Raw genomic sequence first — 26,987 nt, 5'->3', positions numbered from 1 at the left:
TACTCCACAAGTGCATGTGCCAAAGACTCTATATTCTCTCTGTCTAAGTTGGTAGTGGGCTCATCCAGTGCCAGAATCCCACAGTTCAGGCAGAATGTCTCAGCTAGAGCCAATCGGATTATAAGAGAGGCGAGAACCTACAAGCAAACATGCAGAAAGTGTCAGAATGACTATAACATTTTTGAATACGTGTTTAGTAAATCAAAGAGAAGTAAATGTTTAAAGGGCACCTATGGTGAAAAATCTACTTTTCAAGCTGTTTGGACAGACATATGTGCATGTATGGTGTATAGACTGTCATATTGGGGTGATATAAGCACACCCAGTGCTTTTTTTTTCAATTTAACAACATAAAAAACGGTGGATCAATTGGAGCGGTTTTCAAACCGACCGCAACTTTACGTAGGAGAGCGGTCCCCCCGCCCACCAATATTGATCGACATGCGCGTCATCATATCCTCAGTTTGTTAATTCACGTCCGCCATTTTCAGTGTCAGTCGAAGCGATATCACTAAAGGAACACCCTAGCTCTATTTTTAGATGCAAGGCTCATTGGGCTCAACACAAGATCAATATTCTCCACATTATCGCTCTAATCGGAATTATTGGTTGTATCTTTAGGTAGGTTTGCAAACATGTGTACTTCTCATTGAGTCTACCTTATACTTCAGCCGTTTGCATTTCTCGCGATCCCAGAAGCTCCCTGTGATCTTAACTAGCATGCGTTTTAGAATTCTAAACATCGGTTTCTATCAGCTGGGCGCCGCGGACCGCTGCAGAAACCTATGTTTAGAATTCAAAAATGCGTGGCGCGACGATTCGTGACACTTCATGTTTCTGCCGCGCCGCAGAGTGTCTGGTGTGCCGTGTCGCGGCTTCGAGCGGCGCATCTGGTGCCTCAGTCAAAGTTAATTCAGTGTGTGTGGTTATTAGTTTCTGTGTACAAGCTCGGCACTTGAAACTAGCATACAGTTGGCTGTAAAACTACAAAGACACAAATGATTTTGTACTCTCTGCTTGGTCTGTGTCAGAGTCGTACATGTACGACTGAATGGTGATCCTCTCTCTCTTTCTCCGTCTGCCTGTCAGACTCTGTTGCAAACGCAGAGCGGGTGAGCTCATGGCCCCGCCCCCTTGTTACGTTGGCGGGAAGCTGAAACTAATTTACATGTGAAGCAACACAACCATAAATCAGCGAACTGTGGACACGCCCCCAACATGACACTTTTTAACACATTATAATAAAACAATCTGAATTGTGTTTTGAACTGAACCTAAACTGGCACACTCAGAAAAACCATAATATTAATATTAAATCATAAATTCAAATTCATACTATGTGCCCTTTAATGGAAATATTCTTAAACAATTCTCAATAGAAGATGTGTGTAGTAGCTTTTTGACCTTTTGTCCAGCGCTGCATCGACCCCGCATGTCCAAGGCTGTGTCTCCTTTGACCATTACCACTCTATAGTTATAGGTCCTTCTCTTCACACCAGCAGATGCATTCTCATCCACATCAGAGCGAATCTCTACATACTCGATGTCTGTGGGAGATCAGAAGACAGACTCTATAAATATTTGTCAAAAGGCCATGATACGGAGACCTGAACGGGACGTGATGATGGGGGGAAAAAATGGGTGGGAGAAAAAAAATAAACAGTGATAGGAAAATATATATTTTTAAGTTTTTGCGTTCCCTCGCAAAGATGTTTTAGCGTTATTTCGCAAAGACGTTTTGCGAGGGAATGTTTTTAAAGATGTTTTGCATTACCTCGCAAAACTGTTTTTCCACAAACACTTCCTGTTCACTTCATACATGTCAACCCTCCCGTTTTTGCTGGGATTCACTCGTATTCTACTATTCTATCCCGCTATCACCCTATCATTAAATATTTCCCCATATTTCTCATATATTTTTAATCTTGAAAGTAAGGGTGTCACGATTTCGATTTTTAATCGAAATCGATCGAAATTCATGCTTAATCTCGATTATCGAATCAAAAAATGGAATCGTCGATGCTGCCCCGCCCCTATGTCACGTCAGCAGCAGCTTGACTTGCCAAGCGGAAAAAACTCATGCATGCACGTCAACCTAACAGCTACAACAGCCACGAGACAGCATGGCAACTGCAGACGCAGGAGACCCATCGAAAGAAATTGAACCCCCTCCTCTTTCACTGAAGTCGCCGGTGTGGAAGTATTTTGGATTTCCAGTGAGTTATGTTGACAACGTTCGTGTTGTCGACAGAAAAAACACAGTTTGCAAGCTCTGCAATGTGCATATACCACATTATTCCACCGGCAGAACGACTAACATGGCTGGGCATCTCCGCAGGCACCACAAAAACATAGATGTATCTGTTAAACCGACAAGTGTAACACAAACTACTCTCCCGTCTTCATTTGGAATAAAACTTCCAAGCAACTCACGAGCAAAGGCAATTACAAGCGCGATAGGAGTATTTATAGCCGCGGACATGCGACCTTATTCAGTGATAGAAAACTCCGGTTTTCAGCATTTAATTAACGTGCTTAAAAAATTTTTTTGTTAAAAATCGAGAATCGAATCGAATCGTGACTTTAGAATCGAAAATGTAATCGAATCGAGGATTTGGAGAATCGTGACATCCCTACTTGAAAGCTTGCTGAAATGAATATAAAAATGTCTGCATTTACATTCTTTCCATTGAAGATGTGTGTCGATCATTGCCCTTCATATGCAACCTCTGAATCAGTGAATGCATGTATAAGTGCTAACCGACAGTCGCGCTCCATATGATAAACTGATCCCAGATCAGCTTCTGTACATGCCATTTAAAGAGGAGCTAAAGTGCAGGACACTTTGGGATTCGGGTGTGTTTAAACAGACAAATACACTTAATAACATGTAAACATGTCTGTTCTGCGTGTTTTATTTTTAACACAACAAATTTCCTCTTAAATGATCACAAACAGTTACTGAAGTGATCGAATGCTTTCATTATAGACAGGCCCGTATTAAGAATTCAGAGGCCCCAGGGCACAATGTCTTGTTGGCCCCCTACCTAGCCGCACCCCTATAGTTGAGTTTAAAAATAAGATTAATATAACATTTTTTAAATAAAATGTATCTATAATGTATTGCCTGCATTTTTTAAATGAATGATATACAGTACATATATATCTAGTCTACAAAGATTTAACTTATTTTAAAGCATTTAAAGCATACTTTGATAAAAAAAATACTAATACATCTAGTGAAAATGAATGGATTTTAATTTACTTGTTCAAGTTCAATAAAGCAGTACTAAAAAATTATATTTAAGGGTATTTTTAACGTATAACTTCTACAAACTTATATTGCATATGATTTGGATATAACACCTCTCCAATTAAGTTCTATGAATCTGAGTCCTCCATAATACACACACTTATTAATGATTCCTACTCGTCTTCCTCGAGGTGAAGAGTAGGCAAAATCTGATATGTAGTGGGGGAAAAAAGAAAAACGTGGTCATCAGATGCTGTATTCGAAACCGTGTTCATGATCGATCGTGTCAAAACATGTTGCCATGCGCTTTACGAGCTACGCTGCTACCTATTGTGCTCTTTAGTTATGTTGTCTCTGTCAATCAAACGGTGATAAGCGTGAATCGCTAAACTGGCTTATTCCAACGAGGTGCACTATTTGCACTTAGCCTAAATAGATTCTCCAAAATCTGCATTCCCCCCCTCGCAGGGGTCCTGAGTGTGCACGGTCCCCTGGGCCTGTGCCTATAATTCCCATTGGTTAATCTGGCCCTGATTATTGATCTGTGCCATTCTTACGGCAACACCTCTGTTATCAAACAAAACAAAACAAGATATTCATATGCTGCTCTTTACTTGTTAGATAACAGGAGACACATCTTTGTATTCCCTCGCAAAACATCTTTGTAAGATAATGCAAAACATCTTTGCGAGGGAAGGCAAAAAACGTAAAAACATATATTTTCCTATCACTTTTTTTTTTTCTCCCACTTTTTTTCTTCCTCTCATTTTTTCGCCATCATCACGTCCCTTCCGGGTCTCCATAGTTTTGCACATTATCGTGCATAAGTTAAACAGAGTCAAACAATGCCACAACTACTGCAAACATAACGTTTATTCTCTCATTGTGTTTAAGGAATGAATCAACATGGGATATAATATTAATTTGTAAAATCCCATGTTGATACATTGTTTAAACATATCATTTAAAAATGAAGACAGACTAGACGATCTTTTGATTTTAAAGACACCTCCATAGCTAGTCCTATATGCAAGAATCACTTATTTCTTCCTGGTCAATTGGACTCATTCTTTAGTCAATGGCAACAGACAGGCCTTGTTTAATTCAGTGACCCTTTTTATTGATGATGTTTTTGTTCCATTCACATCTCTCTCATCAAAATACAACCTGCCACATTTGTTTAGATATTTTCAAATTCGACATCTAATCCAAAATGATTGTCCCACATATCCCTCTATTCCTCCTAATACAGGATTGGATGCAGTCTTAAATATTCCCTTCTGAATTTCTAATGTATATAACACTTTAATGTCAATAAAAAATATGAATGTAGACAAATGCAGAATGGTCAAAGGATTTGGGTGTGGATATTTCAGAGGGAACCTGGAATGATGCATTGATGAGAGTAAATGGAACAACCTCCTGTACTCGCTTAAGCTTGATTCAATTCAAGGTCCTGCACAGACTTTACAACAGTAAGGCTAGACTTTCCAAGATATACACAAATGTAAGCGACACATGTGAGCGATGCCTTTCTGCTAAAGCAGATTTGGCTCATATGTTTTGGGCATGCCCTAGACCAAGGATGGGCAAACTCGATCCTGGAGGGCCGGTGTCCCTGCATAGTTTTGCACCAACCCTAATCAAACACACCTGCTTGTAGCTTTCTAGTGATCTTGAAGACACTAATTAGGGTGTTCGGGTGTGTTTGATTAGTGTTGGAGCAAAAATCTGCAGGGACACCGGCCCTCGAGGATCGAGTTTGCCCATGCCTGCGCCTAGACTGTGTGATTATTGGACAACTAAATTTAAAATTCTGTCCGAAGCATATAATAAAGACATTAGGCCTAGCTTTGAAATGGCTATTTTTGGAGTACTTGAACAAGATACAGTCATGTCCAATAATTATCAAGACGCTTATGCCTTGGCATGTCTTATGGCTCGAAGAAGAATATTGCTTGATTGGAAATCAAGTAAACCACCTTAGGTTTCACTCTGGTTTAGTGATATGATGCTGTTTTTAAGATAGAAGAAAATTAAATACTCTCTTAGAGGATCTACTAAACGTTTTTATACAGTATGGAATCCAATGATAACACTTCCCCCAAACTAAAACTAATAGGGAAATTAAAAGGTCTATGCTTAAAAGGATAATGGCAATCAAACTCAATGAGCAAACATTACTGTTAAATACTTCCTCACTGTACTATCAAAACTCTATGTAAATATCTCATTTAATTTAGTATTAATTAAATTAATTCATTCATTTATTCTTCGTTACTATTATTATTATTTCGTTTATATATTTTGGTAACACTTTACAATAAGGTTCATTAGTTAATGCATTTACTAACACAAACTAATCATGAACAACACTTGTACAGCATTTATTAAATATAACTGAACATTTACTAATGCATTAACATCCAAGTCCATGCTTGTTAACATTAGTTAATGCACCGCGAGTTAACATGAACTAACAATGAACAACTGTATTTTCATTAACTAACATGAACAAATACTGTAGTAAATGTATTGTTCATTGTTTGTTCATGTTAGTAAATGCCTTAATTAACATTAACTAATGAACCTTTTTGTAAAGTGTGACCTATATATATGTTTTTTATTTCTCTTTGAAGGGGAGGGAGGTTGTTCAGGGGGAAAAAAAAATGCCCTTTTCTTTTAATAAAAACAATTATATAAAAAAAAAATGAAGACAGACCTTGTCCTCTGTATGTGCTTCGCCACAAATCTCTGATGATTTTATTAATCTCCTCCATCTTCATGCTGTGAAACTTCATTATTGTTCTGTAAAAAAATAAAATCAGGAATATATATTGTATAGGGATATATGATCTCTTGGTTTGAAACTCTTTCAAACCAATAATCAAAAATGTACTATAATTTTATGTCGTGATGACTAAACTTATGCAAAGTATTGTTATTTAATCATAAGAAGTACTTTATAGAGACAATCGTAACAAACTTTTGTATGAATTAAGACTTTAGACTAGCTAAATGGATAGTTCTCCCCAAAAAATGAAAATTGATTCAATAATTACTCAACCTAAATACTGTATATTTACACACCAGATGGTTCTTTATTCAGTTAAACACAAAATAAGATAGTGAAGAAAGCTGAAAACCTGTAACCATTGACTTCTGTAGTATGAAAACCAAATACTATGGCTTCATCCGAAACCGCCTACTACTCAGTAGGTACTGCATTTGAATTAAAACGTACTTCTCGGCTGTTAGAAAAGTTCTATACAGTATGAACGTGAGCAGTATGAATGGAACACGGATGTGCTACATCCGCCATTTTGTCATGGTCATTTGACCTACCTGCGTCAGTTGTGCCGCTTCACTCCCATTCATGAATTTTCTCGGGGGGCAACATGGGATAGCGCAGCGTGCATAGCATGCACACTTTAGAATCTCGCCGGAAGTAGTAAGTCATCCGGTTACTTCTCACATACTGATTTTCGAATTCTATGAATTCAGACATACTACTCGGCTCGCATACTGATTTTAGCATACTATATAGTATGGAAGTATGCGGTTTCGGACGCAGCCTTTGATCACAGGTTTCCAGCTGTCTTAAAAACATTTTTTGTGTGTTCAGCAGAAGGAAGACATTTTTGAAACAAGTAAAATGTGAGTAAATAATGACAAAATTGTCAATTTTGGGTGAAGTATCTCTTTAACATTAGGTAATGCTTTATGTATCATGAACTAAAAATCAATTACAGCATTGATTAATCTACTACACATTGATTAATGACTACACATATAATACATTTTAAAAAGCTTTGTATCAGCAGAATATTCGTATCAGTGCACCTCATTTATACAGTAATTCATGCAGTAAAACATTACTAACAATAATTCAAAGTTGAACATACCATGCAAGATAAACCATGCATGTTAAGCAAAGGTATTGTCAAAGAAATAACCACCTTATAATGAGTCCTTATTTTCATTTGTATACAATACACTGGAGACCAGTGTATTAAGAGTGTGACTCATTTAACTAAACGTGAGAAACTTTTTTCAGGCTTTTTTTCTTTTTTCTTTTTCCAAAAACAAACCTTATTAGAACTGATATTAGAAGAAATCGATATCTGATTGCCACACTTCCTCTGCTCCTTTGCACAAACAGCAATGATTGTATCATGGTGAGAAGAACAGGTCAGCTAGTTCAATGTGTGGCTTAATGTGGAAAACTGCTTTACCAGCTTGCATTCATCAAACGTCTAGAAAAAGTACAACTGACAGCTGTCCGTGCTTGATGTCCATTTGAAGTCTACAAATGTAGAAATTATGATATGTGGATTCTTAAATGCATGCATCATTTCAAATTCTCAGACTTGCCGTGTGTGCAATCATGACGTGTAGTGGAAGTCAGAAGTATTAGCCTCCCTGAATTATTAGCCCCCTGTTTATTTTTTCCCCAATTTCTGTTTAACGGAGAGAAGATTTTTTCAGCACGTTTCTAAACATAATAGTTTTAATAACTCATTTCTAATAACTGATTTATTTTATCTTTGTCATGATGACAGTAAATAATATTTGACAAGATATTTTTCAAGACACTTCTATACAGCTTAAAGTGACATTTAAAGGCTTAACTAGGTTAATTAGGTTAACTAGGCAGGTTAGGGTAATTAGGCAAGTTATTGTATAACAATTGTTTGTTCTGTAGACTATAGAAAAAAAAAAGGGGCTAATGATTTTGACCTTAAAATGGATTTAAAAAAAATAAAAAACTGCTTTTATTCTAGCTAAAATAAAATAAACATATATAAAAAAATATTATCAGACATACTGTGAAAATTTCCTTGCTCTGTTAAACATAATTTGGGAAATATTTAAAATAGAAAGTAAAAATTCAAAGGGGGGCTCATAATTCTGACTTCAACTGTATGCCATTTGATTTACCAAAATGTTATTTAACTAAAAATGTAATTAACTGGTTCAGTTGAATTCAGATTGAATTGTTTTCATGCAAGTCTATATTCGAATTACACATATTACACTATATTACATTGATCCAGCTTTATAATGTACCGTCTTAAATGTCTTCAAATAGTATGCTAATACATACAGTATATAAAAATGATACATTAAAGGGAATCTATTATGCCCCTTTTTTACAAGAAATTAAAGAAGTCTCTGATGTGCCTAGAGAGTGTACACTATGTGTTAAGTTTTAGCTCAAAATACCACACAAATACATTGTTATAACTATTTGAAACTGCCTGTTTTAGGCTTTATTGCTAATTGTGTTGTTTTGGTGAGATTTTACTACTTAGCTCTCTTTTCTAACAGGGGCAGGGCTTCAGACACCTATGTGTCAGTTTCAAAACATAATCTCAGTAAAAAACTGTCAAAAAAATGTCAAAAAACTGGCTCAGAAGAAAGTTGTCTAATCGAGACTCTGGGTCCTATCATACACCTGGCGCAATAAGGCACAAGATGCATTTGGTGCGATTTGTTTCTATTTTCATTCCAGCGCAACACTAATTTTCAGGTTTTGCGCCACGTTGTTTAAATAACAAATCCATTTGCACCACTTTATGTACTCATGGGTGTGCCGGTCTATAAAGGAGGTGTGTTAAGGCGCATTGTTGGCACGTTGCTATTTTGAGAAACTGAAATTGACCATGACATTGACCAACTAAAAGCTGGTCTAAAGACCAGCGCAGAGCACCTTAGTTATGCATCACCATAGAGGGCATAAGAATAGGACGTATGTTTGGATATAACTGTTTTTTGACCACACTTCATTATTATTATTCATTTATTTGTTTGCTGGAAATTAGAACAGAATTTAGAAATAGTTTTGAAACTAATCTTTGCGCTTAACAAACGAAATTAAATATGTAGGCTAAAGAATGTCTTCAGTGGAGTGAGTACAACACCGTTTCCTTATCCACGAAAGTAAAGGAGTAAAGTAAAGAGTAAAAGTGAAGTAAAAAGAAAGTAAAGAGGCTGAATGGAGGAGGCTCATTCTTTATCCTCACGCTACTGGCATTTATTTTTTCACCTTTTATTGTTTTCACCTTTTATTGGAGAGGAAAGCATGGGGAGCAGAGAGAGGGGAAGGATCAGCATAGGACCATGAGACGGGAATCGAACTCGGGTCCCGTGAGCACTGGAGTGCATGTGTCGACGCACCAACCACTACACCACTGGCACCGACCTCGCTAGTGAAGCATTCAGTTTTTCCTCTTACAAAGGCCGCCATGTAAATCGCAAGTGCGACATGGCATGATGCAAAAGACTTGTAAAATAAATGGTGTGACACTCTGATTGGTTTGATGCACGTTATGCTCAAAACACACCGATAACTCATTTAAAGAATAAGCACAACCCTGTTATATGGAAGAAAATCATTGCCAAAAGTAATCTGCAATCCATCGAATCTGCTATCTGCAATTTATTGCTTTTCCTGCAGTTCCACGGATGTAATGCCGAATTGAACTGAAAATTGTCTTTAGAATATTTTACTTTGCATTTTTAAACAGAACTGAATATTTTTGAAGTGGAGTTATATTTAAGACTTTTTAAGCCCAATTTTTAAGCCCATTTACCACACAGAAAGACTAATTTTATAGTACAGAAATAAAAAAAAAACTCACTCAGCACTACTAATGACTATCCTTAAGACTGTTAATTGTACATATAAAGTGTGAAGAACCTATTATTACTCATAAAAATAAAATAATAATAATACAGATGTTACGTCAGCTCCACCAAACTGTCCAATGTCATTAACTTATGCCTATTATTTAATTAAAGATAACAATATTTTATATGTACAGCTTTTTATTACTGTTTTATAAATACTTATTTTCTGATTTAGTTTGATCTTGTTCTGGTAAAGCTTGCTGACAATTCCGACATGATGTTTTCCCTCTTTAAACAATTAAGACTGATATCTACCAGCATTTTTTAATCATGCAGCAAACATTGTAAAAGCTTGAATAAAAAAAAATTGAACGTTTAATATGGTTTAAATTACGTTTTAAGGCGTTTAACTGATCTCATCAATAACAGCGTCACTTTCACAGTAAAACAAATTCAGGAATCAGCACCAATGACAAGTTTTATGTTGCAAGCTGTGAGTGTCTGTGGGCGTCTCAATAGCAACACTACATGCTGGTCACTGTTCAAGGTCAAGCAAAAATAAAATAAAATCAATAAATGGCAGATTCCTGTCATTGGCTGGTCAATCAGTGCATCTCTAGTTCTTTATTTGTTAATGTACGGGTTTACGCAGCTGTTATAAGCTTTTATAGTGCGATATCCTCGCAATCGTTAATTACGTCAACAAAATCCCTTCAAGTGTGTATTTTAATGAGTTCCACCAAAGACTATAAATTGATTTTGGTTCTGCCTATGTTGTTTTTGATAATGACAGATGAAGAGATTTAAAGACTTCAAAACGGAAACCAAGTCCGCTTTACAAAGTTGATTTGACTGCAATTTTAAAACCTCTAAAAGGCGAATTTAAGGCATTTTAAGACAAATTAGAGCCTTATTTTTATACTATGGAATTTAAGACTTTAAGGATCCACGGACATACTGTTTACTTCTGTGAAATGCCCCAGCTTTAAATGATTTTAAAATAAAAATGTTTCTTCCATTTTGGTATCTGTGGCCTGCATGTCACAACAGTGCTCCTGGCACATACAATAGTGGCATGTGGTGTGTTTTCATTCAGGGCACATTTGCAACTTTTAACATTTGAGAATCTGGGATGAGAATAAGCACCTCCAAGTCTGAGGCCATGGTGCTCCACTGGAAAAAAGTGGTTTGCGATCTCCAGGTTGGAGGAAAGTCCTTACCCCCAGGTTGAGGAGTTCAAGTATCTTGGTGTTTTGTTCAAGAGTAAGGGAAGGATGGAACGTGAGATTTACAAGCGGATTGGTGCAGCGGCAATGTGGTCGATGTATTGGCCCGTTGTGGTAAAGAAGGAGCTGAGCTGAAAGGCAATTCTCTCTATTTACCGGTCAATCTACATTCCTACTCTCACCTATGGTCATGAGCTTTGGGTCATGATTGAAAGGATAAGATCTCGGATACAAGCAGCCGAGATGAGTTTCCTTCGCAGTGTGGCAGGGCGCACCCTTATGAATAGGGTGAGGAGTTCTGACACCCTGGAGGCGCTTGAAGTAGAGCCGCTGCTCCTCCACATCAAGAGAAGTCAGCTGAAATGGCTCGGGCATCGGATGCCTCCTGGACACCTACCTAGGGAGGTGTTCCAGGCATGTCCCACCGGGAGGAGGCCTCGGGGAAGACCCAGGACACGCTGAAGGGACTATGTTAATCAGCTGGCCTGGGAACACCTCAGGATCCCCTGGAGGAATTGGAGGAAGTGTCTGGGGAGAGGGAATTCTGGGATTCTCTCCTAAGATTGCTGCCCCCGTGACCCGGCCCCAGAAAAGCGGTAGAAAATGAATGAATGAATGGGTGGAAACAACTGTTCATTCACTTGTCATCCAGTTATTTAATTTTATGTAATGTATACAAAATTGAGAATGACACCAGGAAACAACCAAGTGGCATACTTCTAAAATACACATGAAAGTTTTTTTTTTTTTTTGCAATATTTACCTACAGCAGGGGTCACCAATCTCGGTCCTGAAGGGCCGGTGTCCCTGCAGGGTTTAGCTCCAACTTGCATCAACACACCTGGCTGGGTGTTTCAGGTATACCTCGTAAGACCTTAATTAGCTCGTTCAGGTGTGTTTGATTAGGGTTGGAGCTAAAATCTAAAGGACACTGGCCCTCCAGGAACAAGTTTGGTGACCCCTGACCTACAATTTAGAATACTGTATGTGAATTGTCAAAAGAACAGCACACAAATCAAACTAATCAATCAGTTACAGTTACCCCCCCCCCCCCCCCCAAAAAAAAAAATAATATTGTGGTGTGGTACGGCATAAAAATAACTTTGAATAAAGATTTGATTCAATATATAACATCCCTGAAAAGAATGTGAAAACTGAACGGGCCCTTATATGCAGTGGTCACATTCAGGGTTTGCTAGAAGATAAGCAACAAACCCTGAAACCTTGAAAGAACATGTTGTGGATTTAAGTTGCGCAATTTGACCTAAAACAGTCATTACTGTTGCAAAATGAATAAATCCTAAAATAGACATTATGCAATGACGGCCGTTGACCTATTAGGAAAATATTTCGAATTCAGAAACAATGAGTCATTAATAAACTTCTACAGCTACTGCATCTCCAGCGCAATATTTGTATTAATGCCTGTGACACATTAAATAAATTTAAATTGTGTAAAATATTTCGAAGAAAAGCAGAGATTATTGCCTCAAATAGTCAGGATCTCATCACTGTAGATATATATGTGAGAGCAAAGCTACTTAGACACCCACAGTCCTGCTGATGTCATTTCTGTGAAGACGATACCGATCTAAAGCAATGATGACGACTTGGGACTTTCTAATCGCAGGACACCAGCAACATCATTTCGTCAATCATTAATTAATGATTAATTAATAAATAATAATAATACTGATGAAATTGTGTATGTTAAGCTAAATTTAGAATGGGTAGGGATTAGGATTTAGGATAAAAGCCCAAATTATCATCATTTCAGTGACATTTAAATTCTTTTAAAAATGTTGCCTAATGGACAGAATTTTTAACAGTTTAACTAACTCTTTTTTTAATAACTAGTTATTTTTGCCATGGTGACAGTGCATAATATTTTTCTACTTAGTTTGCAAGATACTATTCAACTTAAAGTCCAATTTAAAGATATAACTAGGTCATTGTGCAAACTAGAGAAATTAGGAAAATTAGGCAAGTTATTGAATAGCAAAATTGTTTTTTTATGTAAAAACTGGATTTAATCCATCCCCAACCTTAAAGAAATGAGATATTTCCCACCCCCCTGGCAGGGTTCCCACTCATTTACCTGAATATTTAATATTTCATTACAATAAAAAACAAAAACCACACATTTTCAGCCATAAATAACATATCCCTCTTTCAAAAAGTCTTTAAAAAATGTAGATTAAAACTATGGCTTAAAAAAGAAATTTAAAAATACACTAAATATCCACACATAGTAAGGTTCTAACCGTTCTTTTATTACAATGAAGTGATACAGCGACTACTTGGGTCCTTCTCAAATCGCATTACTCTTGCCGATCTGCAATGCAATACAATAAACCAAAGACAACAAAATATTAATTTAAGTCGATATTATATTAATTATCTGTTAAATAAAACCATACCAACTATCGCTAGTAACAACTGAATGTTTTAAAATTATATTAACAAACAATACATCATAATTATATAAATAATGTATACAGTGCATCTGAAAAAGAATTCATAGCGCTTCACTTCTTCCACATTTTTTATGTTACAGTCTTATTATGAAAAGGATTAAATTAATTGATTTGCTTTAAATTCTACACACAATACCCCATAATGACAATGTGAAAAAATATTTTTTGAAATTGTTGCAAATTTTTTAAATAAAAAACCTGAAAAATCACATGTACATGAGTATTCACAGCCTTTGCAGTGAAGCTCTAAATTGAGCTCAGCTATATTCTGTTTCCACTGATAATTCTTGAGATGTTTCAGCAGCGGCTTCACAACAACTCTGAATGTCCTTGAGTGGCACAGCCAGAGCCCAGACCTAAATCATATTGAACATCACTGGAGAGATCTGAAAATGGCTGTACACCGTCGCTTCCCATCCAACCTGATAGAGCTTGAGAGGTACTGCAAAGAGGAATGGGCAAAAATTCCCAAAGACAGGTGTGCCAAGCTTGTGGCATCATATTCAAAATGACAAAATGACCAAAGGTGCATCAACAAAGTATTGAGCAAAGGCTGTAAATACTCATGTACATGTGATTTTTCAGCTTTTTTTATTTTTAATAAATTTGCAACAATTTCAAAAACTCTTTTTTTCACATTTCTTTTTTCACAAACAGAATTTTGAGGAAATAAATTAATATAATCCATATTGAAGTGAGGCTGTAACATAAAAAAATGTGGAAAAAGTGAAGCGCTGTGAATACAATAAATTTTTATTGTTTTACACTAAATATGCAATATAATTATAATATAATAATATAATTATATTTAATTAAATATAATATAATTAAATATAATCTTAAATATAATCTGTAATTTTAAGAAAAGGAAATTTGCCTAAAATATTTTTGTGTATAACCACTAGTAGCTGGAAGTAAATAACGCTATTAAAAAGTGAGTAACTTGAGTCTTTCTATTAATCGATGCATTCAAAATAGTTGGGTCACTGAAACACCTTTTCAAATGATTTATTCAAAAACTGAGATTCAATTCACCAAAGATGAACTATACAGTGCTAATAAACATTCTGAGTGATGCTGACCAATAAGTCATCGCGTGATGTCTAATAGATGAACGATTATTACATCGGGACTTCAGGGCATGGTGAAAGTTTTACAGTTGAAGTCAATATTATTAGCCCTCCTGTTAAGTTTTTTCTTTTTCACATTCTGTTTAACAGAGCAAGTTTTTCACAGTGAGCCCAATAATATTTTTCCTTTTGGAAAAATTCTTATTTGTTTTATTTCAGCCAGAATAAAAGCAGTTTTTATTTTTATCCATTTAAGGTCAATATTATTAGACCATTAAGCAATATTTGTTTCCAAATGTCTACAGAACAAACCACCATTATACATTGGCTTGTCTAATTACAATTATTTGACTTGGAGATCATCCTCTATGTTCAGTTGTGGCCTTTTTTATGTACATGAGTGCGTAAAGGTGTCGAAGTTTAACACTGTGCCATAAAATCAAACTGCTGCATCTGACTTTATTGCTGTATCATTATTATAACGTTAACAACCCAGAGGTCGCAATCCAATGGAAAAAAAAAATTGAAAGGCTGATGGCTTTTTATTTCCATGTTGTTATTTTTTATGTAACTATTAAATACTATTTGATCTTCTGTATGTTATGGAAAAAATATGGTAATTCTAATAGTTTAATAATAATTATTCTTCATTCATTTTCTTTTCGGCTTATACTTTTTATTAATCAGGGCGCGCCACAGCGGAATGAACCGCCAATTTATCCAGCATATGTTTTACCCAGCAGATGCCCTTATGGCTGCAACCCATCACTGGGAAACATCCATACACACATACACTATGGACAATTTAGCTTACCCAATTTACCTATAGCACATGTCTTTTGGACTTGTGGGGGAAACCAGAGCACCCGGAGGAAACCCACGCGGACACGGGGGAAAACATGCAAACTCCACAGAAATTGACCCACCCGAGGCTCGAACCAGCGACTTTCTTGCTGTGAGGCGATTGTGCTACCCTCTGCGCCACCATGACACCAGTTTAATAATATATATAATACTTTTTGATATCACCAAGAGACCCCCACAAATTGTCTTACAACCCCCATTTTGGGAACCCCTGTGTTAAATAACTAAATGTAAATGTAGTAAGATGTTTACTGTGGAGATCGGCCAGCTTTCATTAATGTAACGGGAATGCAAACTCCAAGAACTTGCTGATGTGATGACAGCTCCATTTATTTTTATAAAATGTTATTAAAATTATTAATATGCTAGGAGGACCATCCATCATTTACACAATGCAAAAATGTAAAGCCTGTTGCACGTTGGACAAGATACCGTGACATCTTTGCCACATGTTTAAAATGCTATACGTTTTCGATGAACCTGTCCACAGTGCCCAGCAACTAGCGCAGACAATGGGTTGATTTGCAACAACAGATGCCACAAGAGTACAAGCTCACGAGCACATTGAAATTGAAGAAGGAAGCGCTGCTGCGTTTCTCTTCTGACATGCTTAAGTATCCACTGCATGTAAATGATGCAAAGATGAAATGTTATATTTGTGCTACTTTTGAGTGCAAATTATACTTTTACACTGTATAAAATACTTTTCACACTATGGGCTCTATCAAACACCCGGCGCAATGTGGCTCAAGGCGCGACGCAAATGCTGTTTGCTAGTTTCAGCTTGACGCAAGTGTCGTTTTGACGTTTTGCACCACGCTGTTTAAATAGCAAATGCATTTGAGCTCATATGTGCGCCCATAGGCGTTCTGATCTAAAAAAAGAGGTGTGTTAAGGCACATTGTTGGCATGTTGCTACTTTGAGGAACTAAAATAGACTGCACAATAGAGCAGCTGAGAGCAGGTCTAAAGTCCAGCGCAGAGCGTGCTAGTTGTTGCTTAATACACACAGGATGTCTATAATACACAAATATCCTTACAAATGAAAAAGAGTTAAAGGATTAAAATATTACAAAAACTATTATTTTCTACATAAACATAAAAACCACTGCCTTCATGCCTTCTTCATCTCGGTGGGCTTTTTCTGTTTGTTCATGACAACTTGCTTTTGTATAATGTTATTATCATTAGCAGTAATATTTATTATATGCATATTTATATTTGTTTCATTAAAAACAAGCTTAGATTTGTCCACCTGTCGGGTTTTGGACCATATGGGGCATAGCATGTGTGTTTGGATATAACTCAGTTTTTTGACCACACTTCGTTATTATTGCTCATTTATTCGTTTACTGGAATCGTTTTGAAACACATCTGTGTGCTTAACAAATGAAATTAATTATGTAGGCTAATGGATGTCTGTGGATACAACACATTTCCTTCTCCACGAAAGAGAGTGAAAGTGAAAGTAAAGAATGAGGAGGGTCATTCTCTCATTGCAGATGCTCTGTTTAACTGGTTTCTCACTAGTGAAATGTTCAGTTTTTCCACTTACAAAGTCTGCCATGTGAATAGCAAATGCGCCAACTGACTCTTAAAGGCAATGGGAGATGAGACTTAAAACACACCCAGAACTCATTAAGTGAATAAGCTCAACCCTGTTAGACCATGCGCTGCAGCGCAAAGCAGATTTTTCCATCCTTAAAACAGCAAAAGTGGATTCTGACACCACCTTAATGCTTTTTCGTCCTGCACTTTGGACTTTGCGTCTAAATCGTTAAAATAGATCCCTATATATGCTATCGCTAGGCGATGTCATTAAACCTGATAATTTGTATGAAGTCAAGAAATTAACAGATTGTACAGCTGATAATCAAAATTTGATGACTAATAACCAGGCCCATACGGAATCTGCGCAGATTTTGAGCACATCATTGATTGTTTATTTACTTTTATAAATGTGTGTTAATTTATATTTATTCAGTTTTTAAATTAATTTCAGTAATATTATTGACTAATATGAAAATATTTATATGATTTATTCACAATATACTTTGTAAAGTAATATTTTCTGTCTTTTAGTAGATACATTATATGAGAGACTTGCTTTGTTTACCAAATAAAGTGGATCTAATTGGATTTGCATTGTAAACATTAAATACAAGTTAAAAAGGTATTACTTTTTATTTCACATATTAAGGTTTTAGTTATGATACTCCTAAAGTCATTCCACATAAATCCGCAGATTTTTAACAAAATTCTGCGCAGAAATAGCAAAAAAATGTCAGCAGATTCCGTCTGGCCCTCGTAATAACTTATTATTATTAAATTCAGATAAAACTGAGGTCTTGCTTATTGGACCCAAAACCTTGATGGATTCTTAGTTCAGTCCTCAAAATTTGGGGGTGATTTTTGATAGCAACCTGTCGTTTGAAGGCCAGATTTCAAACATCTGTAAAACTGCATTTTTTCATCTTAAAAATGTTGCCAAACTTCAGCATATGCTATCAATGTCTGATGCGGAAAGCTTATTCATGCTTATTCAGCCTATTGTTATGCGTTACTAGGTGGTTGCCATGTTGGCCAAATTAACAAACTTCAGCTAGTTTGAAATGCAGCTGCTAGAGTGCTTTCTAGAACAAAGAAATATGATCATATTACTCCAGCTCTTTCATCATTCCTATTAAACATTCTTCTTATTTCCTATTAAATAGGCTTCCTATTAAATACTGTATAAAGTTAAACATTTTTTAACCACCTACAAAGCCCTGAACAGCTTAGCTCCCCAGTATTTGAGGGAGCTCACAAAAACACAAATGCTTTAGAAATCCAAATCCTCTAAAGGATTGTTAGTCTACTATTTACATGCATAATACTTTATGTATTGCTATATTTATTGCTTTAAACCAAATTATGTAATAAAACTAAATTATCACATATACTGTCAACACATAAAAAATAGCAAGATAACTGTTGCAATGGTATGGTAAATATTTTAGCATCTTTTAGGGGAGTTCCAGTGAAATAAAGTCCACCTGTCAGTGATGATTCATTCGTTGAGTCAGACTTCCTCACGTCTAGATAATCTCTCAAATGGCCTGTTGCTGACTGTGTTGAACCACATCAAAACCAACCTACACATCCTGACAAACCGCTACCTGACTCTACCCATTAGAAAAACCCTGATAATAGAAATCAGCTTACTGGTCTAGGGCTTTATAGTAGATGTCCAGGTCTTTATTAGCCAGCTCTGTTGTTCTCATCACAATCATTTTGTCTCTGTAGAGATCCTCGGCCCGGCAATACTGATCCTCGTTGAGTTCTTTACGAAAGCGGAGGATCTCGTCCTCGTAGCCTTTCTGTCGACCAAGAGCCACACTGCGGTTCTTTTTTAGGTCCTCCAACTTTCGCTCAACTTCCCGCCGCTCACTTGACAACAGGAAATACATTTTGAAAGATGAATTTAAGTTCACAATAATAAAAAAATAAAAGTGGGATGGAAGTTATATAAAGTATTCAAACTATGACAAATTATTTAATGCTAACAAAAAATAACCAATAATTTCATACTTGCGCAGTTGCAGCACTTGCATGTTGCCCATTTCCTTCATTAAGGCCTCTCGTTTTCTCGACACCTCTTTCAGTTCCTCCACGCGCTTTCGTAAAGTCAAGTTGTCCTGAAGCCAGCGCTCTTGAACCTGAAATTAGACAATACATATATAGTTGAAGGCAAAATTATCAGCCCTCCAGCAGTGTTGGGCAAGCTATTTGAAAAATGTAGTGAGCTAAGCTATTAGCTACTCTACTTAAGATGTAGCTTAACTACACTAAAATCAACCCTCTGGGAAATGTAGCAAGCTAAGCTAAAAGCTAACTGGCAAAAGTAGCTTGGCTACATTTTAGCAATTTTCATTTTTAAGTCAAAGCAACTTAAATCCAAGTCAATCATATCTTAGTGATCAATAAAACTGTCAATGAAACATATGAGGCAGAATTGTTCAGTACAGTAAATTCAGTTTCCTTTATTTTTATTTATTTTGTCATTCAAAACATCACAATAAAATTGTAATGCAGAACAAAATTACGTTGCAACAGACCTAACAAGAACATAACAACATCACTATACAAACACTATAAAATCTTAACATGATAAACAAGCTTTTATAATTTCATAAAAATATAAAAATATAGTTATATAAGATATAACCTGATTAAAAAAATCTCTGTAGAGAGTAATTAATACTTAAATACCTATTTCACCATTTGTTATAATAGTTGTAATATTGATAATTTATGCTAGTTTAACGATTTATTGATTTATTATTTTACACTAGCTATCAATAGTGTTTAAGAAATGGTATTATTCAAAAGTCTTATAAATGACAGGATAAAAACTATCACGAAACCGTACTGATTTGCTCCTCAGGCTTCTGTAACGCCTGCCTGATGGCATAAGCGTGAGCAGGCTATGGCCAGTGTGGGTTGGATCCCTTAAAATGCAATTTTAATTAAATGATGTGCCCACAGGTTTCACTTACACTTCCGAGTGCGGCTCATGGCTGCTGTCACTGTGAGAAAAAAACACGTACATGCAAATCAAACCTCCCGCGCGGCCCTCAAACGCACAGTAAACAAACAGTAAACAAACAGCTGGCGGTCAGCTCACGTGTGATTTCGCGACCGTGAATACATCATTACATGAAGACAGAAATGACATTTGGGTGAATTATAACTTATAAATGCAGTATGTGACACTTTTAACACCATTTGAAGGTGTCAATGTTGCTGTGAAGACTTGTGTGACTGCCTTGCTTCTCTCCTGACCTTGAAAATATAACAGGCTGAATCGTAGAAAAGCTGAATTAAGATCGTGTGTAGGGTCGAATCGAGATCGCGATCTTTTTTCGATTAATCGTGCAGCCCTAATAGTAACTATCATGAACTAATAGTAATTATGCTTTAGCCTTCACTGCAGTACTATATAGATAGATAGATAGATAGATAGATAGATAGATAGATAGATAGATAGATAGATAGATAGATAGATAGATAGATTACCCTAACCTGCCTAGTTAACCTAATTAACCTAATTAAGCCTTTAAATGTCACTGTAAGCTGTATAGAAGTGTCTTGAAAAATATCTAGTCAAATATTATTTACTGCCTTAATAGACAATAATAAAATTAAGGTGTTTACGTGCAGTGTTTCATGTAAGAGTTTCATATAATTTTGGGTGACTTTAACTGCAGTTCGGCAGCTTCACCTTCACTCATGAACGTTTTATTCATGCCCCCGTAACAAACTGGGGTATTAGACGCAAATAAGGAGTAAGGACTGGTGAGAGTGTTATGGAATTTAATAACGCACGCCGAATGGAAAGAAAAAAACTTCCGCATTGCGCGATGTGTTAGTCTGCGGACCTTTACTTACAGTCGCATGTGGATCGTGTCGAAAAATATGGCGGAAAGTCCTACATGACGGTAATAGTTTGATTGCGGTGTTTACTTCAATAATGCCACTAATATCTGCATACTCCAGGTCTTAATTACATTTCTATTTAATTCAGTTATGACTTTAGTCGGATTAAGGTCATCAAAAATCGCTGTTTACATGATGACTTTTAATCAAAGTATTGTCTTAATTGTATTAAAATCTATTAAAGTATTGGTGTCCATGTAAATGTACTCAATGTTCGACTCCACACCATCGGGGCTCTGCGAACTTGGCTTTATGAAGCAGCATTTTCTGCATGTACGTACATCAAAAGCAAGTATGCTATGGCTCACGCTTATTGACAGTGGAAGACAATTTACGGTTAGTCGTGTCAGGAATCCAACCATGTTGTCTTCACAGAAACAGGCTCAGCCATCACACTGAATCAGGTAAGCTATATACTTATGTTTCAATGTAATTCATTTTACGCACTTTAAGCATTGCAAGTAATATGTCAATGATGTTTGCACATTCATTCAAATTTTGGCTCGGTAAAAGGGGGGTGTAAAATTGGCCAAACGTGTGTGTCTGAAAAGGTTGAAAACCCCTGTGTTAAACGATACTTTTTGAAAATTAATATTTTAATATGAAGTAAAATGTATTAGCCCTTCTGTCAATTCAACTGTATCAGTTTTAGAATGAGTCTTTTAATATCACAGGTCTACTACATTGGCATTGTGGTAAAAATGCAAGAATAATAGCAAAAAAAACTAAACAGTAAGGTTTGCTCGGCACCTTCTGAGTGTCAATGTCTTGTCGGATGTTGCCCATGTCTTTATTGGTCTTCTCCCGCTGTTTTTCGGCCTCATGTAGTTGTTTGTCCACATCCTGTAGCTCAGTTTCTTTTTGCTAAATAAGAAAGAGCAAAAATAAATAGGAAAAAACATGAATATTGGAAATTAAATTGAAGAGAATGCACACAATTATGTCGTACCTCTTTGTAGCTGTCTTTGCCCTCTTCAATGTACTTGGTGATCTCTCTTTCAAAGAGGGTAATGTTTTTCATTTTTTCCTTAATTGCATTTATCTAAAAGAAAGTATAAAGCTTTTATATATGAAGCACTTCTTGAAAAGCAAATTGAGTTAAAGTGAAACCCCCAAACTATTAATGCAGTACATTGTGTTGAATCATTTTACAGTAAACAGAAAATATCAGATGAAAACCTAAAACACAAATGCAGAAACAAATACCTTTTCCTGTCCTTCCTCCTGTTTCTTGCTCCTGCGCTCAACAAGGTCCTGTTTCTCCTGCTGGAGCTTCTCCAAAGTGGCAGCTAGGGGAGAGACCTGCTCCTTTGCATCCTAATAAACACAATTAAGATTACATTAAGAACATGATTAAGCTACCTTTAAATGTCTGAGGTCTGCAAAAGAGTTTTAGGTAACACTTTATAATAACTACACACTATGAATCATTTACTAAGCATTAGCATCTAGTGAATTCATTATTTGTTAAGCATTAACTCTACATTAATAAACGTTAGTAAGCAGTTTATAACTGCAGCTACAAATGATCTATTCTTGACTTATAAGCACCTATATAATGTGCTTAATAATTGTATTTTCATACTTAGTTAATGATTTATTTTTCATTACTAAATTAAATATTGCATTATTTACAAACCATTTGTATATAAGAGTAGTTGAGGGTTTTTAGGATCATTCAGAATGAGTTAGTAAAGGATTAATAAACTATTGAAATCAACATTTATATATCGTATTGTTCAGGCATATACTAATGGTTAACTAATATGTTAATAAATGCTTTATTAACTCAACTTCATGCAATTTTGTGACCTAATCTAAAGTGAGGACTATTCATGCTTTATAAATCCCTTATAAATGACAAATAAAGGCTCAGAATCAAATGAACAATAATCTTTGCAATCTTTTCTAAAAAATAAAATTGTAAACTGTAAAGTTTAAACATTGCTGAATAACAGAAGTGTCAAAATACGACATAAAACTGGATAAAACAACAACAACAATATAATAATTTAACAATATAATAAGATGCAATGTTTAAACTCTACAGTTATTTAATTATAAAGAAGTTTGCAAAGATTTATTTTTCATTTGAAGTACAGTTTTATTAGTGTATCTTTAAATGAAAAGGAATGAATAATGTCATTTTTCCTGTTTAGAATTTAACTAAGTCTTTATTTGTCATTTATAAGAGATTTATAAAGCATAAATAGACCTCACTTCAGATTAGATCACAAAACTAGATAAAGTTGAGTTAATAAAGCATTTATTAACATACATAGTAACCCTTAATATATGCCTGAATAATAAGACATATAAATGTTGATTTCAATAGTTTATTAATCATTTTCTAACTCATTCTGAATTATCCTAAAAACCCTCAACTACTTTTAAATACAAATGGTTTGTAAATAATGCGATACTCAGTTTAGTAATGAAAAATAAATCATTAACAAAGTATGAAAGTACAATTATTAAGCACATTATAAATATGTTTGTAAGTCAAGAATACAGCATTTGTAGCTGCAGTTATAAACTGCTTACTAACATTTATTAATGTAGAGTTAATGCTTTACAGATAATGAATTCACTATTTGCTAATGCTTAATAAATTATTTATAGTGTATAGTAATTATAAAGTGTTACCGAGTTTTATTCTTTCTTCACACACACACAAACATTACTATAAAATATGCCAAAATTAGCCTAGAATGTTAAAGTCACACCTAAAAAATAGAAATAAAGAATAGTAACACAAAATACACTATCATATATATATACCCACGCAAACTCAAGTAAAAAAAAAGAGATAAAACAAATCGATGGCAGCAAGTTTCATGTTTTTTTTTTTTAAGAATTTTCTTATGTTCACGAAAGCTGTAGTTGCTTAAAATAAAAATACAGTAAAACTGGTGAAATATTACCCGCATTCAATAATAATTTATAATTTAATATACATACTTCCTATAAAGTCAAATCTTTTATCTTAGACAAATTATCAGAAAGTTTTATCTAATTATTTGAAGAATCATCTGATTGTTATACTGATTTGGTGTTGTAAACTATTGCGACACTTAATATTTCCACAGAACTGATGGTTAGATTCTTTCATGAACAGAAGGTCGTTCATCAGTTTCCTGTCAGGACATTTACACTTAAATGTTAGTGGGAAATGGCCGTCTTTAAATTTTCAGTAGCGAATTTTGTACCAAAATTCAGTATCGAGACAACACTACTAATGACAAAAGGCTGCTGTCTATTGTGTGTCGAGGAAGAGATCATCACTAATGAGCGGGACCTTTCCCCCTTTAATGGCATGTACAAATGGAGAATGTTAATCAAAGTGATTCTGCAGAGTGTATTAGGTATAAATCATAAATGCTATTATGTTACAACTCATGGAATCAAGGTTACATTGTTACACTCACAATTAATAATAACGACAAAAGTACATTAGCTTCAAAAGCTTGCTGATAAACAACGCACACCTGAAGACAGTCTCAGAAACGAATGTTCAAAAGCTGTCACCGAGGTGGTACCCTTTCAAATGTTTGACTTTTTTATTCACTCATTCATTTTCCTTTCGGCTTAGTCACTTTATTAATCTGGGGTTGCTACAGCGGAATGAACCGCCAACTTATCCAGCATATGTTTATGGCTGCAACCCATCAATTGGAAACATCCATACACACTCATTCACACACATAAACTACGAACAATTTAGCTCACCCAATTCACCTAGGTCACATATCTTTGGACTTGTGGGGGAAACCGGAGCACCCGGAGGAAACCATTGTGGACACGGGGAGAACATGCAAACTCCACACAGAAACGTCAACTGACCAAGCCGCAGCTCGAACCAGCGACCTTGTTGCTGTGAGGTGAACGTGCTACCCATTGTGCCACCGTGCAGCTCTAATTTTTTATGTAAACTGTAAAAGTAGATTTAAGCAACAATACTAAGATTTACTTTTAAAGTACCATTATGGATCCTTTATTAATGTTTCTTTTACATACAAAAGTGTACCTTTTGAAAAACTACCTTTTTTGTACCATTATTTTGGAGAGTGCGCACACTTCAGAAAATTAAAACTGCGATAAAACTGTCAAAACCCCATCAGATTTGCATATAAACACAGTTAGTTTGGTCTGAAGTGAAAGTAAACAGTTACAATGTCTATCTTAAAGTGCTCTATTTTAATGATCTAGGCACAAAGTCTAAAGCACATGGCGCAAAAGCATTAAGGGTGTGTCCGAATCCACTTTTGCTATTTTAAGGATGGAAAACACACTCTGCGCCGCGGCGCATGGTCTAACAGGGTTGAGCTTATTCTCTCAATGAGTTATGAGTGTGCTTTGAGAATTACCCAAAATCAGAGTCTCATCTCCCCTTCCTTTTAACAGCCAGTTGCATCGTTCCATGACGCATTTGCCATTTACATGCCGGACTTAAGTGGAAAAACTAAACGCTTCACTAGCGAGAAAACAGTTAAACAGATCATCTACAGGGGATAAAGAATGATCCTCCTCCAGTCGGCCTTTACTTTCTCTTTCTCTCTTTCATGCATACGGAAACTGTGTTGTACGCACTCCACCAAAGACATTCATTAGTCTACATAATTAATTTAATTTGTTAAGCGCACAGATGAGTTTCAAAACTATTTCAAAATTCAGTTCTAATTTCCAGTAAACAAATAAATGGACAATAATAACGAAGTGTGGTCAAAAATTTGAGTTATATCCAAACACGTGTCCTATGCCCCCCATATGGTCCAAAACCTGACAGGTGAACAAATCTAAGCTTGTTTTTAATAAAATAAATAATAACAACATTATACACAAGCAAGTAATGTAATGAATAAATTGAAAATGTTCCACCGAGGTAAAGAAGACATGCAGTGGTTTTTATATTTCTGTAGAAAATAGTAATTTTTGTAATATTTTAATCCTTTAATTCTTTTTCATTTGTAAAGATATTTGTGTATTATATACATCCTGTGTGCATTAAGCAATGTGTAAGCGTTTAAGGTGCAAAACTAACATGCTCTGTGCTGGACTTTAGACATGCTTTCAGCTGATCTATTGCATAGTCTATTTTAGTTCCTCAAAATAGCAACGTGCCAACAATGCACCTTAGCACACCTCTTTTCTAGACCTGCTCACCCACGAGTCCACAAAGTGGTGCAAATGGATTTACTACCTAAACAATGTGGCGGAAAATGGGAATATTAGGGTTGTGCTGGTCTGAAAATAACAACACAACGCGGCAAACACATCTTGCGCCTTATTGTGCCGGGTGTATGATACGACGCTAAGTGTGCCAGTCTTAAAGTGACAGCAGACAAATAGGCAAAACTTGCTGCCGCTTTTCATTATGAGATAACTTACCACAAATGTAAATTCTGCCAATATTTACTCACTCTGATGATGTCCCAAATCTATCTTGATTTCTTTTTTTAAAAGAAGATTTATTAAAGAATGTGGGTGAGCAAAGAGATACTGGCTGATGATACTATGAGAAAATATATATTGAATTCAGTGGGGACCAGCAACTCTTGGGTAACTCGCATTCTTCAAAATAACAACAAACAAGAAAACTAATTCAGATGTAAAACAACTTGAGAGTAAGTGTATGACGACAGAATTGTCATTTTTTGACTCAACTATCCCTTTAATGTTAATAAAACAACAACAAAAAATATTTTAACATTTGTTCAGTTTCTAAATTCTACTGCTAGATACACCTACAGTACGGTACCAGGAAAATAAACCAGTTTGTTTTATTTGTAAATTTATTTGTGATACATTCTTTGTTAATCTTTGTTAAAAGTAGTTTTTTGTCACTTTGTCTAAAAGTCTGCCTTTCTTTTTGTTTAGTTTAATATTTTTCACCTTGTACGTTTTATTTTTGTGTGTGAAAAATCCACGGATTCGCATTTGGAGCAGAAAAGACACTCTACTTCATCAGAACAAGACAAAGCCAAAA

General features: G+C 35.5%; 1 protein-coding gene across 1 annotated transcript in view; it reads right to left on the bottom strand.

The window, feature by feature from the left end:
• rad50 (RAD50 homolog, double strand break repair protein) overlaps positions 1 to 26,987 on the bottom strand; it is a 79,612-nt gene that overhangs the window by 532 nt on the left and 52,093 nt on the right. The window contains exons 18-25 of the mRNA XM_056446333.1: positions 22,208 to 22,318; positions 21,951 to 22,043; positions 21,752 to 21,865; positions 19,094 to 19,221; positions 18,728 to 18,952; positions 5,976 to 6,061; positions 1,405 to 1,547; positions 4 to 137 (exon numbers count right to left, since the gene is read on the bottom strand). Coding sequence (XP_056302308.1) covers positions 4 to 137; positions 1,405 to 1,547; positions 5,976 to 6,061; positions 18,728 to 18,952; positions 19,094 to 19,221; positions 21,752 to 21,865; positions 21,951 to 22,043; positions 22,208 to 22,318 — 1,034 coding nt within the window. The remainder of the gene's footprint in view (positions 1 to 3; positions 138 to 1,404; positions 1,548 to 5,975; positions 6,062 to 18,727; positions 18,953 to 19,093; positions 19,222 to 21,751; positions 21,866 to 21,950; positions 22,044 to 22,207; positions 22,319 to 26,987) is intronic.

This window comes from Danio aesculapii, chromosome 21, assembly GCF_903798145.1.
Source record: "Danio aesculapii chromosome 21, fDanAes4.1, whole genome shotgun sequence".
Lineage (NCBI taxonomy): Eukaryota > Metazoa > Chordata > Actinopteri > Cypriniformes > Danionidae > Danio > Danio aesculapii.
The sequence above is the reverse complement of the archived record's forward strand: the minus strand, read 5'-3'. Positions and strand labels throughout refer to the sequence as shown.